Raw genomic sequence first — 18779 nt, forward strand, 5'->3', positions numbered from 1 at the left:
CACAGGAACTGGAGGAGGATCTTGGCATGCATCCTCTACAACTACTCGCCTACTCCCCCAGTTTCGGCCAGCTCACATGTTCACTGGCACAGGGGGAGTAGACGAGCAGTTGTCTTCTGCGCTCCTGTCATCTGCTGCCGGGCGGCGGGGGGATCTGTGCCGCAGTCCACACTATGACATGTACTATTTCGCGGTGCGGGTCGCAACACGGATCGTGTGAATGGCTGCATTCGCTTGAATGGTTCTTAAAATTGTCCGTGGTCGCAGATCTGCAACAATTTTATGGGACGTGTGAATGCAGCCAAAATTGGCAAGTTTATAGTTGTAAACCAGATAAATCAATAATATATATATAGGCTGTCCTCAACATAGAGTTATCAAGGTTCCAGTATTTTCAGTGATATCTGAGATGGGATAGAGAGTGAATAGTGAATTTAGTTTCTAACACTAATAATTAATGTACCGTCCAGATAAAAAAAAAAAAAATTAGAATACAGAATTTTATTTTTTTCTGTTCTTTGTACGTTTTTACGGCCGTTATTTGCTCATGTTTTTACATTGTGGGAACATAGCCTAAGGCTATGTATATTTTCGTAAAACTACAGCCGTTCTTGCACAGTGCAACAACGGCTGGGATTATTACGAAAATATACGTTACTTTGCCGTCTATGGGATCCTGGGCGGAGCGTATACACTCCGGCTGGGATCCCTAGCGGCGCCGCAAACAACTGACAAGTCAGTTTTCTGCGGCCACAGAAAACCCTGTCAGTGCACACTGTGGAGCGATCGGCTCCGGCCGCACGCTCCATAGTGTGCCGGTGGGAGTTCTGATGCAGGGGCGCACGGACTCTGTGGCGCTAAAGATCATGTTTTCTAAGGTCGGACGGTCTCATACAGCGTATAAACATGACCTAATGCTGTATAGATCTTTCTTCAGCAGCCTCTCCATATTCCAGACAAAACAGGAACTCCCAGTTTAGTTTTAGGCTCGCTCAAGAGAAAGAAAATGGCAGAATTTCGGGATTATTTGTAAAATATGTAATACAATTGAAAAATAGAGAAAATGTCACTCAGAATTCTTACAAAATGTGTTAAACATAAAAACTTTGTGTAAACAATAAGTAATTTTCTGCTTACACATTCCCTTTATGTAGAGAACAGCAGACTCTACTTTCTTTAAAGGTGTCTCGCTGACCTTGGTTCCTTTTCAGGGAACTATATATAGATACAAAGGTCATTGATATCTTGTGTCCTCGGAGCAGCAATCTGCTTCTAATTTGGATTCTGATGCCGTTTTGCCTCTGGAGGGAAAGGAAATTAGTATTTTTCTTCTGACCATTTGGTTTCCCTGTGCAATTACCCATCAATGATGGAGCCTTCCAGAAGTAAACAGCACCATTAAAATGAAATCTTACTAGTCATGACTATCGATCCGGCAATGTTACAGAAGGCCGCGTTCACTTGTCAGTTATTATTGAAATATGACCCTTTCATATACTTTGGTTTTGCCAAGAGATGCGTTATACTTCATCAGCATAAAACAAGCGCCTTTAAGTGAAGGAAAAGCTATGAGCCTAGAGAAGAAAAAGCGTGTGCTTTGCATAATACAGCATAGAGTTTATCTGACCTGACTTGTTTCTAATGACCTGGTACTACAGTGGCATATGTCCCTTTAACCTAATGGAAAAATTAGTTTCATTCCAATTTTATTTGGGAAGTGCTTATAAAATGTGATCTTTTTCCTTTATGAATGCTGCTCCTGTACAATAGATCTGTTCAAGGAGTTGTCTGAACACGTCTGATTCCATAAACAGGTCTGTGGGGTGTCTGCTTGGAAATGAATGTGGCTGAGCCGCATTATAATACACATACTGGGGAAGGTGTGGTGCAGCCGCCATATTTTCTAGTCCTTGTATTGCAGGTGGCAGAATGGTTTTAACCTGGCTACTGTTTCTGTTCTTTTTCTTGTTGACAAGTTGGTATAGAGCGGTATTTGTAAAACAGGAAACAAATTCCAGAATGGTGTTACAAGGGTAGCAATATTTCGCTGCTCCTGAAATAGGGGCATATGGCTCACCCGTTACTGATACTGCGCCCGGCACAAGTGGCATGAAAATCACTCAGCACAACACATTCCTGTGGGCTAAATTCAGACCCACACCTGCCCCTCTGCTGCAGCTTGCAGCTGTGTCCGCCAGCCATATGGACTTGTATGTCAGAAGAGGTCAGTAACCTTGTTTCGCACAACTTTATTGAGGGAAATGTAAGGTGTCTGTAATGGTATGAATTTAGACGCCATGTAATGGTATGAATTTAGACGCCATGTTTTGTATTTTGTTTCCTCTGGCAGTTGTATGTTTACTTTAAGTAGAAATATAACTTGTTATAATATTTTTTTTTCTTTTTTGGAACTGGAAAATAAATAAATTACCTTGTTGCCCATAGCGTCCAACCTCAGTGCAGCTTTAGTTTCCTATTCTACTTATGAAAACTGAATGCTGCATTGTAACTGGTTGATATTGGCAATAAAGACCTTGTTTTATCAATTTTCCAGTATACAATCATCATCAATGACTCAGTGTTCTTTTTTTTTTCTCCTCTGCAAATATAAGTAGTTTTTGTGTTTGTTGTTGTGTAACTCTTTCACTTAATGAACATGTTAGGGCTATAAAAGCATGTAGAGACTCCCATACACGTGGTACAGTCCAGTTTAGTGGTGGGGAGCATGTGGCCAAAAACAAGCCGATGCCCAGGTGCCCTGAGTTAATAGATGCACAATTCTTCTGGTAAAACTTGCTCCCCCCTTCTTTCTTTTCCCATTTAATGATGGTAAACAGAGATCCTCAAAACTTTGACAAAGTGGTCAATAAAAAAAATTCATTATGTGTTACATGAACCATAACTATAATTCAGTCGCTGATGTGTATAGGGTTTGGCGTGGAATCCATGACAAATTACCCATCTCTAAACACAGCGAAAGACCTATTTATTTTTATTATGCTTTTTTTTTGCCAACTCCTTCTAATTTATCCTATTTTTCTTCAAGGACTGGGTGGAGACCAAAGAGGATTTCATGGAAAGGAGAGCGTGGAGACACGACATGGTCGTGTCAGAAATGGAGAGGGCCCTCGATTCCAAACAGTTAACTTGGCCCAGCCAGTGCGCTTTAGTAGTAAGTTTACTAATATTTCAAGGAGCTTGGAATTCTCTTAATGTAACCCACTAAATGCAGGGCTTTACAATTATTACTGCCTCTTAGCACTGCTCTGGGGTCCAGTTCACAGCAGCCGGGGTCTTGCAGCTCTTCTAGCTGCAATGTCAAGGCCCGGCTCAGTGATTACCTGCTCAGCCAGTCAGTGACTTGTTTCCCAAGTTTTATTTACTGTGTGGTATACTTTAGGCTATACCAGTGTTTTTTTCTTCTCAAAAGTTTTTATTAGTTTCTATTGTTATGCATGTACAATGCATCCTTCTCAGCGAGCCTATAAATATTGAATGGAACAAACCTTTACTACAGGGGTCTCAAACTCAATTTACCCTGGGGCCGCTAGAGGTAGAGTCTGGGTGAGGCTGGGCCGCATCAGGTTTTCCACAAGAAAAGCTCTTACAAAAACATTCCAATGTCATCAAATGTTTTTATCTTTTCATCTGTTAAAGCCACATATAGTTGCTGACTAGAGAAATGTAACTATTATTATTCAGATTCAAATGTCTGTATTGACAGTTCCTTAACATTTAACTTTCTGAACATGAATGGAACACACACACACACTGCCTGACCCACACCCCACACACACATACACTGCCTGACCCACACCCCACACACACACATACACTGCCTGACCCACACCCCCCACACACACACAAACAGCCTGACCCCCCCCCCCCCCCCACACACACACACTGCCTGACCCCCCCCCCCCCCACACACACACACACACACACTGCCTGACCCCCCCCCCCCCCCCCCCACACACACACACACTGCCTGACCCACACCACACCCATCCCGGAGTACCCCTCCAAGGAACCAGCAGGACCGATGTCTATTCCCCTCCCCCCTGTGGCCTCCCCCATGTCTCCCCACCGGCATCCCCCCTTCGGCATCCTACCTCTCCCCACCGGCCTCCACATCCCGGGCGTTGCGGCCTCCTCACGTCGGGTAGCAGCGGCAGCCTCACACACCGCCCACCCGACGTATCGCCCGGACGCCCTTGTCAAATTAAATCAGCGCAGGGAGAGAGCGTGGAGCCGCTGCTGCCGGCCGTTGCGTACACGTTGATTGGATGTGTGCAGCACGGCTGGCCGCAGCGGGTCCTTGCTCTCTCCCTGCACTGATTTGATTGGACAAGGACGTCCGGGCGCTACGTCGGGTGGGCGGTGTGTGAGGCGGAGGGGCAGCCGCGGCGACCTGCGAGCCAGATGCGGCCATCAAAAGAGCCGCATCTGGCTCACAAGATGCCGGGGGAAAAAAGATTTGGGGCGGCAGGCATTTAATCCGGGGCTGGGCCGCAGTAAAATACAGTAAAATTACCATTGGGATGGGGGCCGTAAACTAGTGTCCGCAGGGCCGCAGTTGGCCCGCCGGCCGCGAGTTTGGGACCCCTGCTTTACTACTTTTTAGGAAAAAAAAATGTTTATGTAAAATGTGGTAAAGGTATTCACATTGTGGGGGTGTGTACCCCCTCCTCATTTTATGTTTCCTAGGGAAATGCCCATCAGGGTGGCACCACTATGAGGGGACAGCAAGCTGCTATAAGGTGTACTCCTCGGGTGAGAACTACTGGGATGCTGTTCAGACTTGTCAGAAGGTGAATGGCTCTCTTGCAACGTTTACTACAGACTCTGAGCTTAAATTTATCTTGGCTCAAGAATGGGAAATGGAAGAGAGGCCGTTTTTAAGAAAGGACCAGAGAAGGTGAGACTTTTGTACATGTAATACCCTCTACACTTTCCTGATTGAAAGAAAAAAAAAACACAGTGCAAAAAAAAATTACTAGAAGGACCCCCCTCCCCAAAACTGATAAAGAACATCTCCATAAACATAATGAGGCTCTTGGCATACCACTTGCAAATAGTGTGTACCATCCCACCACGGTAAGGTGGCCTCATGTGGACCCTACACTAACTACGGCCTCTCCTGGGCTAATAATAAGCTTATGCTCTGGACTTACAGGATCCAACTAATACTGGCAAAAATAACCACCTGGGTAGGATGGGTGGAGTGCACGACCAAGAGGCAGCCACTCAACCCCCTCCCCTACTAACCCCCTAACCCCTGCCACTCTCCTACCACACCATTCACACTACGCAGGAGCATGTGGCTACGGCTGAAATTGCAGAGACACAAAATTTAACGGCTCACGACTAATGGCAGGACAGATATGAAAATCATTAAAAGTAGCCCCCCCCCCCCAAACTGAAGGAAATCTCCATAAAAATAATGAAGCTCCTTACCTACTATTTCCAAATGGTGTCATTTCCTGATTTTGTGTTTTTTTTTTTTTTTTTTTTTTTTTGTTCGTGTTAAAGGGCAACAAAAGAACAATACGTATTCATCTGCCTGGGTTCCCCACAGTGTCTTCTCTATTCCTTGCTCTTCACTCTTCTTCCTCCTTTTAAGGTGGACTTGTCTTTTTAGTAATGGCCTGCTCAGCCAGTCGCTGACTGCGACCGTGCCTAGCAACATATAAACTTTATTTTGCTTCCTAGTTTAGAAGGTTTGCACAGGGATAGAATAACATGGCTGCTTTCTTTTATAAGCAATGCCACACTAAACCATGTATTGCAGCTCACCTTCACCTGAAGTCAACTGGTGCTGTTTTTGATACTGTGCCTTTAACGTTTTGCTAAGCACATTAAATCCACCCCATTGGACTAGGGTGAAAAACTTCTTCCTCCCCTCCCCCCTGATATCCACTCCAAAAGCCACAATTACACAAGTCAATATTGATCAACGTTAAGCTCTTTTTTTTTTTTCTTTTTTTTTTAATATGTTTTTATTAGCCCCTTGACAAAACTGGCAACAAACCATTTTAGTGTCACAGTACTCATTTTATGTTATTACTATAGGTATACTATGCACGTCAATACACACTGCTGGTATCGTAGATAATTCCAGTAACGATTCAACATGTGATCATACATCTAATCATACTCCCTGTCTCACCATCAACGTTGGAACAGTTGTCCATATGAGGACAGATGTCACTACAGAGTGGGATACTGAATAGGTAGAAAGAGCACCCTCCCCACCACTACCAAGCTCCCTGGCTTTACTTGCTTTATAAAAAATATGCACTCCCATACACACACACACTTACACTAATTTGTTTTGTATTTATTTTTTTATAGACTTTGGGTGGGTTACCAGTTTGTAATAACAAACAGGAACCATTCCGTGGAGGGGCACTGGGAAGTGGCTTACAAAGGTAGGTGGAGATCTTAGAAGCAACCTGTTTTTGTAATAATAGTTTGTGTATTTTCTAGGCAGCTTATATTTTTTATCACAATGATAAAAAAATAAAAAAATGGTGTTTGACATTATATATATATATATATATATATATATATATATATATATATATATATATATATATATATATATATATTTATTATTATTTGTTTGGTTTTTTTGTTTTTTTTTTTACTTTTAGGCTCCTCTGAAGTCTTCTTACCTCCTGTGCCCATTTTTGGAATGTATGAAAATGAGAACATCCTTTGTGCCCAGCTGCAATACTTCTATCTGCCATCTCTCCGACACCATGGACTTCATAGTTGGTATGCTGAGAACTGCTATGAAAAGTCATCCTTCCTCTGCAAACGCAGTAAGTAGTCTTTCCTGACTTCAGGTTTGGTATATTGGCAAATCCAAATTTAGTGCTCTTTCTTTTTTATAGAAGTACCCATTTGCTTATTATATTCTTCTGACTACAGGACTAAACAGTTTGTCACTGATTAGAAGCATGAAAAGAGGGAAAGGGATTTCTACTATACAAATCCTATGGGTCATATAGTACAGACACAGTAATGTATGAAAGGCAGGATGCCCTACTCTTTGCCTGTCACAGTTCTGCATTCAACCATTAGCCCATTGTGCCAAAGACTTTAGCACCAAAGAGGTGGTTGGCTCCATCCCCTTGTTTACTCGTTCCAAGATCCTGTGCTAGACTCCCTCTCCAGTGCCATGGTTGCCAAACAAGAATGTATAATGGAGGCAAAATGTGTTTGTTACATTGGAGTGCAACCAGCCCAAATAGAAGACTTAGAGTATCTATTTTATAAACTTCTGAGATGATAGACATATAGACATACTATAACCCATACATTGCTATTGCCACTTTCTGAGGAGAACCAAACAGTGGCAAGCGGAAACAAATGAGACATCACTTAGCTGAGCACTTAGGTTACAAACACAGTTGGCGGGTCTGCAGCGAGTCTCCATGCTGCGTTTTTGCAGCGAGACTCGCTGCAGATCCCGGCCCTATACTTTTAATGGCAGACAAACACGCAGCAGGGATGTACATCCCTGCTGCGAGTTTGTCTGCAGCCCACCCCATTAACCCCCCGGCCGCCGGAGCTGATACTTCACCTGATCCCGGCTCCCGGCGGTTCCCGATGTCTTCAGCAAGCCGGAGCGGGGACCAGGTGAAGTATATGCTCCAGCCGGCCGCCCGATCGCACGCCCCCCCGCAGCACCGATCGCACGCCCCCCCGGCCGGGGGGCTAATGGGGTGGGCTGCAAACAAACTCGCAGCAGAGATGTACATCCCTGCTGCGTGTTTGTCTGCCTTTAAAAGCATAGGGCCGGGATCTGCAGCGAGTCTCGCTGCAAAAACGCAGCATGGAGACTCGCTGCAGACCCGCCAAGTGTGTTTGTAACCTTAAGCCTGTTTTAGCGATCGGTAGGGCGAGTTTATTAAGGGAAGGAACTACTTGTAGAGGAAGGCCATACCAGTCTGTTCATGAATTAGTAGTCTACTTTCATATGTTATAAAACACTTACACTTAAGTTTTTTTTCTTTTCCCTACAGGTCAGACATGCGTGGATATCAAAGACAACATTGTGGATGAGGGCTACTATTTTACCCCGAAAGGTGATGATCCATGTCTCAGCTGTACCTGCCATAACGGTGAACCTGAAATGTGTGTGGCAGCTCTATGTGAGAAGCCACAGGGCTGCCAGCAATATCTCAAGGATCCAAAAGAATGCTGTAAATTCACCTGCTTAGACCCTGGTAAGAATGGCCAAGACCAAGCACTTTGAGGGTATAAATATGTATATAGTCAAAAACAGATCACTCCGGAAATGCTTCTGTGAACTACTGCTAGTGAAACGGCTTACACACGATGACCCATATCTATTTAATATTAACGGCGATTTTTTTTTTCCTGCTTTATATTTCCTCCTGTGTGAAGTTCATCAGACAGTCGCCCACTTTTGATAATTTTTGATAATTTTTATGTTGTTTTCCACAAACGGAGAATTTTGCACTATTTACACCAAATTGGTATCTTTAAAGTGACACTGTCACCTCCTTTTTGCATTCTCACATCTATACACAGGTGTTTAGGGTAAATTTAGCGGTTTTCATACCTTATTTTATATCATACATCATGGTGCTTGTTCAAGTAAAAAGTGATCTTTTATCAACTGCAGATTGTGTTAAGTGGGTGGGGCCTCGCAGCATTAGCGCCTCTTAGCCCCACCCACAATGCCACTGTTGGCCCCGACCCCTCATCGGCCATTGGAACAGGCTGCCCTAAAGGTCTAGGCCCCAACCCTTCTAGGCCAGCGTACCAATGGGCGCCAAGGGGGCGGGACCAATGGTGGTGTTGTGGGCGGGGCTAAGTGGCGCTAGTGCTGCGAGACCCCGCCCACTTAACAGAACCTGCAGTTGATCACATTTTACTTGAACAAGCACATTGACGTATGATCTAAAATATGGTATGAAAAACGCTAAATTTACCCTTTACACCTGTGTAGAGATGTCAGAATGCAAAAAGGGGGCGACAGTGTCACTTTAAGGCTTCAGCTCAGAATGGGGCACACTAGCTATATATAATATAATTTCATCATATTTTTATTATACTGTATTGTTACATGTATAAGGGTATGTGCACACTGAGCAATTCTCGAGGAATTGTAGCTGAAAGTTTCGAGGCAGAATTCAAGCAGACTTTAAGCCCCCCATTGACTTCTATAGGATTCCTCTAGCAGATCTACAGCAGAAAATTCTGCTCGGAAATTCTGCAGTGTGAACAACAGCAGAAAACCCATTGAACACAATGGGACTTTGCTCTGTACATTTTTTACGGGAGGAATTTCAAGCTGAATTTCAAGCTGAATTCCTCGCCTTTTCCTCAGTTTGCACATACCCTCAATGAGTATATTTAATATTTCATGATCAAATTTAAATGGATGGGAGGTAACGAACTGATCGCAGGGAGCCTGAACACTGAAATCCTGTGCTCTTCAGGTTGAAGACCCAATCTGGAGAGGCTGAATGAAGTGGCAGTGCAGATAGCCCCATTCTGGAAATCTGGGGGGGGGGGGGGCGCGGTCCGATGTCTGATCTGGCTCACAATGGGGACAAAGTGAAGAAGCTTTATTCAATGAGATCTTGTCTTCAGCTGTGTAGTCTTTAAATAATTGCAGTTATTACTTATTCATAAAGTCTAATGATCTGTGAAAGCTGTTCTGTTCAGAATACTCCATGCTTGCTTGGGTTGCCATTTCTAAACATTAATCTTAAGGTTTACACATAGATACATTAAAATGGACACCCAGTCAATAGGGCTGGCAAGGTGCTTTAACCACAGACCTCATCCTGTCCTCTCCAGCTTCCACATATAAGATAATAGAATGTTTACCCTTTCCTGATTTAGGATGCTTGGAGTCTTGGTGCTCAGAGACTTTGACCTTTTGGAATTTTTTGTTACTGTTACACCTGGACATTTCTGTGCAGTTGGAACATGGCAATCGTTGAGTTCCAGCACAATGGGGTTATTCACAGCTGACAGCAGCTATTAGCCTCTAGTTTGGGTGCTGTCATCGGGACCTTATTGGTTCAGCCCGTGATGTCACTTAAAGCAAAGTATATTAGCTACCTACAGGGGTAGACAATGATATGTTGAAGCCCAGCGATTGTTTCCAGTTCTCTACTCCTTTGCTGCTTGAGTGGGGCTGCTGGCAAACAATTAAATTGAAGGGAGTTTCCGGGACCCTAGTCATCTGTTTAGTTGGGGGTCCTAGGGGAATCCACATCTGTTAAACATATGGATATACTGTGCGGAATACGCCAGGGGACTTTTTGGGTGTCCCGCCTCATGCCCTGACTGGCTGAGGGTGCCTGCAGTGTCATGGTCTCAGAACCTTAAAGCACTCACACAGCGGGGTCAGAGCGTTTAATATACTGGCAATGGAATGGGCTATATAGCAGCCCCCATAACTGCATAAAAAGTAAAATTAAAAATTAAAGTCAGAAAATAGAAACCGATTATAATAAGAGAATATGTTTTAGTATCTGGCTCTAATCAGTAGATTAAATAAGGGTGTTTCTAAAGCTGCCTACATTGACTGGTGACAGTATAGTTCATTTTGTTATGTCAGTGACAGACATACAGCTGAATGGAGCTCTCTTCAGCATTGTCTTAGAGATATTGTGGAGAATAGAATCTAATCTACACACTATATATGATGCTGTATTATTGCAGCACACTCATTGACATGAGTCCTTGGTCTGAACATAACACAAGCTGACGTGTGATCTCTTATCTATTATTGATTAGGCAAAGCTTACTCAAAATGTTGTAAAAAAACCCCAAACCTAGCCTTTTTAATACTTTGTGACTAATCTTTTGTGTACAGTATACCATGTAGTTTGTTATGGCAGTAAAGTCTTTAGTCGCTTCTTCATGCAGAAAATGAATTACTGCCCCCCCCAGGGGGTTTAAGAGCTATTTGAAAACGCTATATTAGCGATCCTGCTCAGTGTGGAAACCTGGTGGGCTTGTCTATCTGGTTTTTAATGTGTTTTTAAATTAAGCCATTGCCTTAGCGTTCACCTTTTCATTACTGCTGAAGAAATGAGTCTGAACAGTCACTTGATTTGTTTCTAGTTTGGCCGGATAATTATCTTTTTAACTTTAGAAGCTTAAAGTGACACTGTCACCCCCTTTTGTGCATTCTGACATCTCTACACAGGTGTAAAGGGTAAATTTAGCAGTTTTCACACCTTATTTTATATCATATGTCATGGTGCTTGTTTAAGTAAAAAGTGATCTTTTATGAACTGCAGATTGTGTTAAGTGGGCGGCATTAGTGCCACTTAGCCCCGCCCACAACACCGCCATTGGCCCTGCCCCCTTGGCGGCCATTGGTGGGCAGACCTAAAGGGGGTGGGGCCTAGACCTTTAGGCCAGCCTGTTCCAATGGCTGGTGAGGGGGTGGGGCCAATGGTGGTGTTGCGGGTGGGGCTAAGTGGCGCTAATGTCATGAGGCCCCACCCACTTAACATAATCTGTGGTTGATAAAAGAGGACTTTTTACTTGAACAAGCACCATGACGTATGATCTAAAATAAGGTATGAAAACCGCTAAATTTAACCTTTACACCTGTGTAGAGATGTCAGAATGCACAAAGGGGGTGACAGTGTCACTTTAAAGGAGAAGTCCCACAAAAGTAAAAAAATAAAAAGGTATGTATACTTACCCTTCCTTATACACCTGCATCGCTGCCTTACCGATCACTGGCAGCTGCCGGCCTCCTGCTGCTGCAATGTCATGTCCACTTTTAATGGATTGCCCGCTCAGCCAATCAGTTACTGGGGTGGGGCACAGCTGAAGTCGCTGACTGGCTGAGCAGGCAATCCATCAGGGCGACCTGTGATTTACTAGTAGGCCAGGAGAGAATGACATTCGGCAGCTGTCGGAGAGTGGCGGTAAGTATATATTCTTTATTATGTTCCCGCACCCCCCTGCCTGTCAGTAATTTTTTTGTTTTTCTAGACTTACCCTTTAAATGGCTAAGGGGATGATCTGAAAATCCTTTCTGCTATAGTGTACCCTACTACGGAGCAAAGGGAAAACCAAACACAGTGTTTAAAAAATCCACTTGAAACTCCGTGTGTAATCATAGTTTCAATTGGAGACTGTTTTTACAGTGATATCTAGGGGTCTTTGACACACAAACCAGCATGCGTCAGTAACCTCTGTAGACATGACCCTAAGGTCTCTGAAATTTTCCTTGCAGCCATGCAGTGTTTTTGGGGGTGTTCCGGTAACTTTTTGGCACAAAACTTATTAAAACATGTAATAACTTGTTTCTGTGTCGACCCCCTTATATGATAGACACAAAAAGCTGTAACCAATATTTTATCTCTTATTTTGTAGATGGAAGCAGTCTTTTTGATTCAATGGCCAGTGGTATGCGCCTGATTGTGAGTTGCATTTCCTCTTTCCTTATACTGTCTCTCCTGCTCTTCATGGTACATCGGCTACGTCAGAGACGGAGGGAGCGCATAGAATCCTTAATTGGAGCCAATTGTAAGTACTGTTCTTGTTTATGTGGTCTGTATTATTAAAGTCTCCTCCAAAACACCCACTAAATTAACACCCTTTTTGCATTATGACTTCTCTACACAGATGTAAAGGATAAATTTTGCAGTTTTTATACCTTATTTTATATCATACGTCTTGGTGCTTGTTTCAGTAAAATGTGATCTTTTATCATCTGTGGATTGTGCTACCTGGGCGGGGCTTCTAGTTCGAAGCCCCACCCACAACGCTGCTGTAGACCCCACCCCTATGATGTCATTACAGTCTAGGCCCCATCCCTCTAGGCCAGCCCATACCAATGGCCGCTGTGGGGGCGGGGCCTATGCACCAATGGCGATGTGGAGGGGTGAGGCCTACGGCAGTGATGTAGGCGGGGCTAAGTGTCACTGCAGCTGTGAAGCCCCGCCCAGGTAGCACAATCTGCAGATAATAAAAGATCACTTTTTCACTGGAACAAGCACCATGATGTATGATATAAAATAAGGTGTAAAAAAGCAAAATGTACCCTTTACACCTGTGTAGAGAAGTCATAATGCAATAAGGGGGTGACAGTGTCACTTTAAGTTATCAGTAGATTATACATCAGTATACAATGCTGATTCTATATCTGCTATTTGTATATTTCTATGTACTTGCATTCCTTTGCTATTACATTCTGGAGCTGAGTAGTCCTCTCTATGCATCAGCATGCCCAGTGTGTAAGCTTACAGCGGGGAAATACAAAGAAGTAGAAAGCTGCAAATTACAGATTTGTAGGCAGCATCCTACAGATGACTTCAGTTTAGGGTTTTGAGGGGGGTGGATTCAAGGCAACAGAGTCCCTTTGAAAACAAACATTATAGACTGGTGTAAACTGCCTACAGCCTATATAATTTATGTAACTTGTGTCTGTTTTTCTCTCATAGTGCATCATTTTAACTTGGGTCGCAGAATGCCAGGTTTTGATTATGGACCTGATGGTTTTGGCACTGGCCTGACACCACTCCACCTTTCTGATGATGGCGAGGGTGGAGCCTTCCACTTTCATGAGCCACCTCCTCCATACACTGCATATAAGTACTCTGACATCCATCCCCCAGATGGTCCACCCCCACCTTATGAGGCTTCAATATGTCCCGATATCATTCTTTGCTCTACAACTGGTGAGGAATTTTGTGGGTTTTTTTTCTCCAATAGCAACACTATTAGGGTGCATTCACTCGTACAGGATATGCAGCAGTTTTGATGCTGTGTTCAGTTATTTACATCAAATGTGCTGTGGATCTGTAGCGGAAAATCCGCTGCGATACGATGTGTGTGAAGCTACCCTTAGAGTAATATATGATGAGTGTAATTAAAGGGATAGTCTCCCCCCCCCCCCTTTTATTTTTATTTTACTGTCACTTTATAAAAAAACATGTCTCATGTCAAAGTTTTCATTGGTTGGGGTCTGGACATTCAGATATAGTGGTGCACTAAAATATAGATACTAGGTGCCTAAAATCTGTTTAATACCAGGATTCACTGGTTTTCGATAATGTATGTGAACCCTTTCACGACCATGGGTCATTGATGCATCAATGCCCAGGTCGTTTTAGGACTTCAGCTTATGGGATCATAATAATCCCATAAGCTGATGTCCCTATGTCTGCCCCCTCTCCTCTGTCCCCCAGGATTGTGACAGCGGGAGGGGGGAGGGGGCAGAGCTCACAGGTGTGCCCAGCCTTCCCTCCCTCCCCCACTGGCCTCCGTAGCCAGGAAACCGGAAGCCTGAGGCAGTGGACAGAGAATTCTGCCTCTGTAGAGGGAGAATTCTCTGTCAGAAGCCCTATAGATGCTGCAGTCATGCTGACAGCAGTATCTATAGGGTTAATTCTCAGCACCAGAGCGTGGCTATCACTGATAGCCAGAACCCGCCATGGATGACACAGGCGCAGCTCCTGCGTCTGTGTTATCCTCGATTGTAAATTAATTTACAGTGCAGTGGCAGTAGGAGGTTAAACAAGCGCAATAGCAGTTTAAAGATGTGAAAGCAGTTGGTGATATGACTCCTTATTTGTCTCTTTCTGTTGCGAACTCAGATCAAGGGAGTCGACAGTCAGCTGGTTTGGGGCAACTCTCCACTGCAAGCAGTAGCAATGCCTCCTCACCACAAACTACAGAGGAGCCATTGCCTCCTGCAGTGCCACCACTGCCTCAACCACAAAGTGATACAGAAGACTGTGAAGACAGAAGCACTTCACTACTTGTAGCCCCTAATATTCTTCAAAATGAAGCCTTCCCCAATGCTGGTCAGTCTGGACCCTCTCCGAGTAACTGTTCTCTAAACACTGTTGTTTGAGATGGAAAAGGAGGAAAAGTAACCTGAGAACGGCGTACTAACAGTGCCCATGAAATTGCAAATCTGATCGAACTGTTCAAAACATTACCTGAAATATTCTGCAAGAAGGCTCCCAGATCACACATCTTTATTTTTAAAAAAAATAAATAAAAAAATCCCATTCTACCCCTTTTTGCTACCTAAGGTGTTTCTGCCATTGCACACAGAGCTACTGAGGCAAGTCAAGTGTTACATAGGCAAGTTACACCACTATGTTAAATTGAGTTATCATGTAAATATTACATTTCAAGTGCTGCACTTTCTCCATTCCCCCTTGCGTGTATGTGTGAGAGTGTGAGGAAGACTTTGTCTTCTGTAGAGTTTTTATACATATTTTTGAATTCTATTCTACTTTTTTTTTTTTTTTCCTTTGAATTCAACAACTTGCAATAATTGAGCAAGAAACTGCATTGACGGGACCCTCCAGATTCTGTAATTTCAGCTCCAGCACAATGTAACACGATGGAAAAAAAAGAATAAGCACAGGCAAAGACGGAAGAATCTATCCAACTTTCTCTGCAAAGTTTTGACTGCCATTCAGGTCTATTGGGCAGATTTGGATGTAAAATATTTCGCGCTATTCCCACATCCTGAACATTGTGAGACTTGCACGGTGTGGACAATCTCTACTCTCGGGACCAGAAGCTTTTAAGATACTACTTTTCCCTACTTGCGAACAATGACTTTTTACTTACACATTCACATCAGTGTCCATATTTTGCTTTAGTTCAGGTGATATACAGTGGTCTCCATAAAAAAAAAAAATACTTTATTACCATATCATAGCATGATGACATATGATATGCTGGGGTTATTTCATTGGAATGGAGGGAAGGGATTTGGGTTTTATATCTGCAAAAAAAAATATTATTTTTTTCTCAAGGAGGTTTCCTAGTTTGATGACTGTCTTGTTAGTTTTCCTCCTTTTTAGTTTGAGACCTCCCTGCTCATCTAGACTAGAAGAGGAATGTAAAGGCCTTGATCTTGAAACACTGGGTTTGAACAAATGAAATTACTTTTGCATAGAATGGCAATGTGGTTTTGCCTTTTTTTAAATGTGCATTTGCCTGTTTTATGCGATGTCAGCAATGTTTAAAATGATTTGTTTCTCATACTGGCACCGAACGCTCTGTATGATTTTCAGGACAATTAATTGTGTTACAGTTCCATTGCTGTTAAGAGATATCAGAGCATAAAGCTGTAAAGAACTGAGATGCATGGTCTTTGTGGTTTGCGCTTTTTAAATCTGGTGATTTTTTTTTTTTTTTTTTTTTTTTTTTTTTTTTTTAAGATTATATTCAATAAGACTTCTATTAAGCACCCAGATATTGCTTAGCTCTTGGCATACCCTTAGACAAAATGTGCTACTAAATCCTTCCCCTGCCTTTTATAGGTATAATAGGGTAACATAGATTTAGCCTGCAAAATATATTTTTTCATTTGACACAATGCTTTCTCCTCACCCACCATCATCAAGAGGTTATGGAAACGGGCACCAGGCACTGTAGGGACAGCATAGCCTTCCCACATCACTGTTGTGTGCTATGTGTAGGTTGCCGCCTATGGCTTTTTCTGTGTATAGGGAGAAAACAGCCAGTCAGTAGAGGGGGAGACTGCAGCTTATGTAAGCCAGTTACTGTGCCGTTCTCTGCTCTGCAATACACTGATTGAAATGCTGTGTACGCTTGGACTGCAGGAGGACGTAACTAGAAACTGTAGACAAACGCTGGTAGAGTGAGGAAGATATTGCTTATGAACACTGCAAACTGGTTTATAACTTCCAATGACAGACTTGATTTTTTTTTTTCTACACAATGTTATACGTTTACTTCGATTTTTTTTTTTCTTTAGTTGTTGCTGCTTCAACCTTGAATAAATTGTAGAATATTTTTCAAAATCCTAAGGAACTGCAAAGGAATGTTAAGAAAGCCTCCTACAGTGAACCCTGTGTGATCTTGAAGCCCAGTTTACACTAACCTGAACTACTATTTCAGTCAACAGGACAGCAAGACTATTCTATCTTTGTCTCATTGACATCCTGCAAGCCTACACTAGGCCTAATGTAGATACACTTATGTTAAGGATAAATACACTCCAATTTTAATTAAAAAAAATTTTTAATAGCATTTAGCCTTTATATCCAGCATTACATCATATCCACCACAGTTTAGAATGCTGGGATCTAATGAGAATAAGATGTTTGAAGGCTGTTTGCTGAAGTTACTTATGGGGAAAACTTTACCAAATGGCAAAAAAAGTCTGTTGTGATGCCTTGACCGTACAGAGCTTAGATTTGGTTTGAAAGAGAGTCTAGGTAATAGTGCGCATCGTTTTCCTTCTATGTAAATTGGCAAGTCATTGTAAGGGTCTTACAAACCTTCATATAGATCTGGCATCTTGGGTACTTGTGGGCATTGCTATATAGCAGTACAGAGAGTAATTTTACCACATATATGTACAGTGATCCCTCAACATACGATAGTAATTGGTTCCAGGACGACCATTGTATGGTGAAACCAAAACTCTATGGGAAAACTGGTAATTGGTGCTGAAGTCTCCAAGAATCATCACACAATGAGAAAAAAAATTAAGACTTAAAGGAAAATAAGCAGATAACTAATATGGATAAAGCAAGTCCTTATATAAAAGTCAGAGCGACTGAAAACTGTAAATCACTTTCTATGTATAGGACTGGAGCATTTTCAGAGTCCTATACAGATAACATAGGGTCCCTGAAAAATAAAATTAAGCCGCCCTCACCTGATGCCCAAAGGAGCAACTCATCCTGGTGCAGGTAAAGAGCAACACAGGACATGTAGTATCACACTATACTGTAGAGAGGAGATGTAGTATCACACTGTACTGTAGAGAGGAGATACTAGATAGCCACTCACTGCATGTACTACACAAGTACTGGGGATTTATGAGTAAAATGACCATTTTTATTGGTCGATCATCTAGTTATTCACATATGCCGTGGATCCTGACTGTCTGTAGCATTGTATGTTGAGTCTGGTGTCAAGTTACGATGGTCCAGAAAGGAACATTGTCTTTTGAAAATGTATCTTGAGGCCATTGTAAGTGGAGGGATCAGTGTATATGGGGTATCATGGAGGTGTGACTAGATACGCTATAACGTAATTGACATTTTTTTCATTAGAGCCCTGTGATTCTTGGGCTCCATTGTGGGAAACTTTTTAGGTTTTATTTAGGCTCTAACAGAAGGAATCACTCCCTAATGCTGGACAGTATTGACGGACCAGCACTAACTCCTGAGTCATATATGCTGTACTTTTATTTTGCTTTAGTATAATTCTGTAAGGCTAGGTTCAAACTTCTGCGAGGGCGCTGTTCAGTCAGAGCCTCTGTTAGAAAGTTTAGTCGGCGTCACAAAACAGAGCCAGATGGTCTGTTCAAGAATGGACACTAATGGGTACAGCCAGATACCCAAGAGATCCCATAGACGTCAGGGGTTTCCATCTAGTGTCTGTCTTTTTTGCAGGATCTAAAACAAAAGTTCAAAAACAGCCAGTACCACTAAATTCATACATACATAATCCTTGTGGATGGAATTCAGCTTACCTGGTGGTGCACGATCATGATGGAAAAGTAGCCGCTTCAATAACCATAAAGAAGACTCCGCAGCACTCACTGAATCTGTGAGATATATTTTTTACAGGTTAGCAGAGGCCAACGTCCATTTCATAATTCACAGCTTTCTTAAGGCCATATCGATATAACCTTGAGAAAGCTGTAAATCGTGAAACATACATTGGCCTCTGCACCTTCTGTTAACCTGCAATAAATATATCTCACCAGATTTGGTGAGTGCTGTTGAGTTTTCTTTATGGTTATTTGAAGC

General features: G+C 42.7%; 1 protein-coding gene across 2 annotated transcripts in view; it reads left to right on the forward strand.

Annotated features, from left to right (window-relative positions):
* The window catches only part of DGCR2 (DiGeorge syndrome critical region gene 2), a 36288-nt gene extending 20084 nt beyond the window's left edge, over window positions 1-16204 (forward strand). For both annotated transcript variants that reach the window (XM_069961123.1, XM_069961124.1), the window contains 8 exons: window positions 3047-3172; window positions 4699-4918; window positions 6355-6431; window positions 6657-6827; window positions 8034-8237; window positions 12394-12546; window positions 13464-13700; window positions 14619-16204. In XM_069961123.1, the coding sequence (XP_069817224.1) occupies window positions 3047-3172; window positions 4699-4918; window positions 6355-6431; window positions 6657-6827; window positions 8034-8237; window positions 12394-12546; window positions 13464-13700; window positions 14619-14878 (1448 nt within the window). In that variant the 3' untranslated portion in view covers window positions 14879-16204. The remainder of the gene's footprint in view (window positions 1-3046; window positions 3173-4698; window positions 4919-6354; window positions 6432-6656; window positions 6828-8033; window positions 8238-12393; window positions 12547-13463; window positions 13701-14618) is intronic.
* The last annotated feature ends 2575 nt before the right edge of the window (window positions 16205-18779 follow it).

This window comes from Dendropsophus ebraccatus, chromosome 3 (assembly GCF_027789765.1).
Source record: "Dendropsophus ebraccatus isolate aDenEbr1 chromosome 3, aDenEbr1.pat, whole genome shotgun sequence".
NCBI classification, from domain to species: domain Eukaryota; kingdom Metazoa; phylum Chordata; class Amphibia; order Anura; family Hylidae; genus Dendropsophus; species Dendropsophus ebraccatus.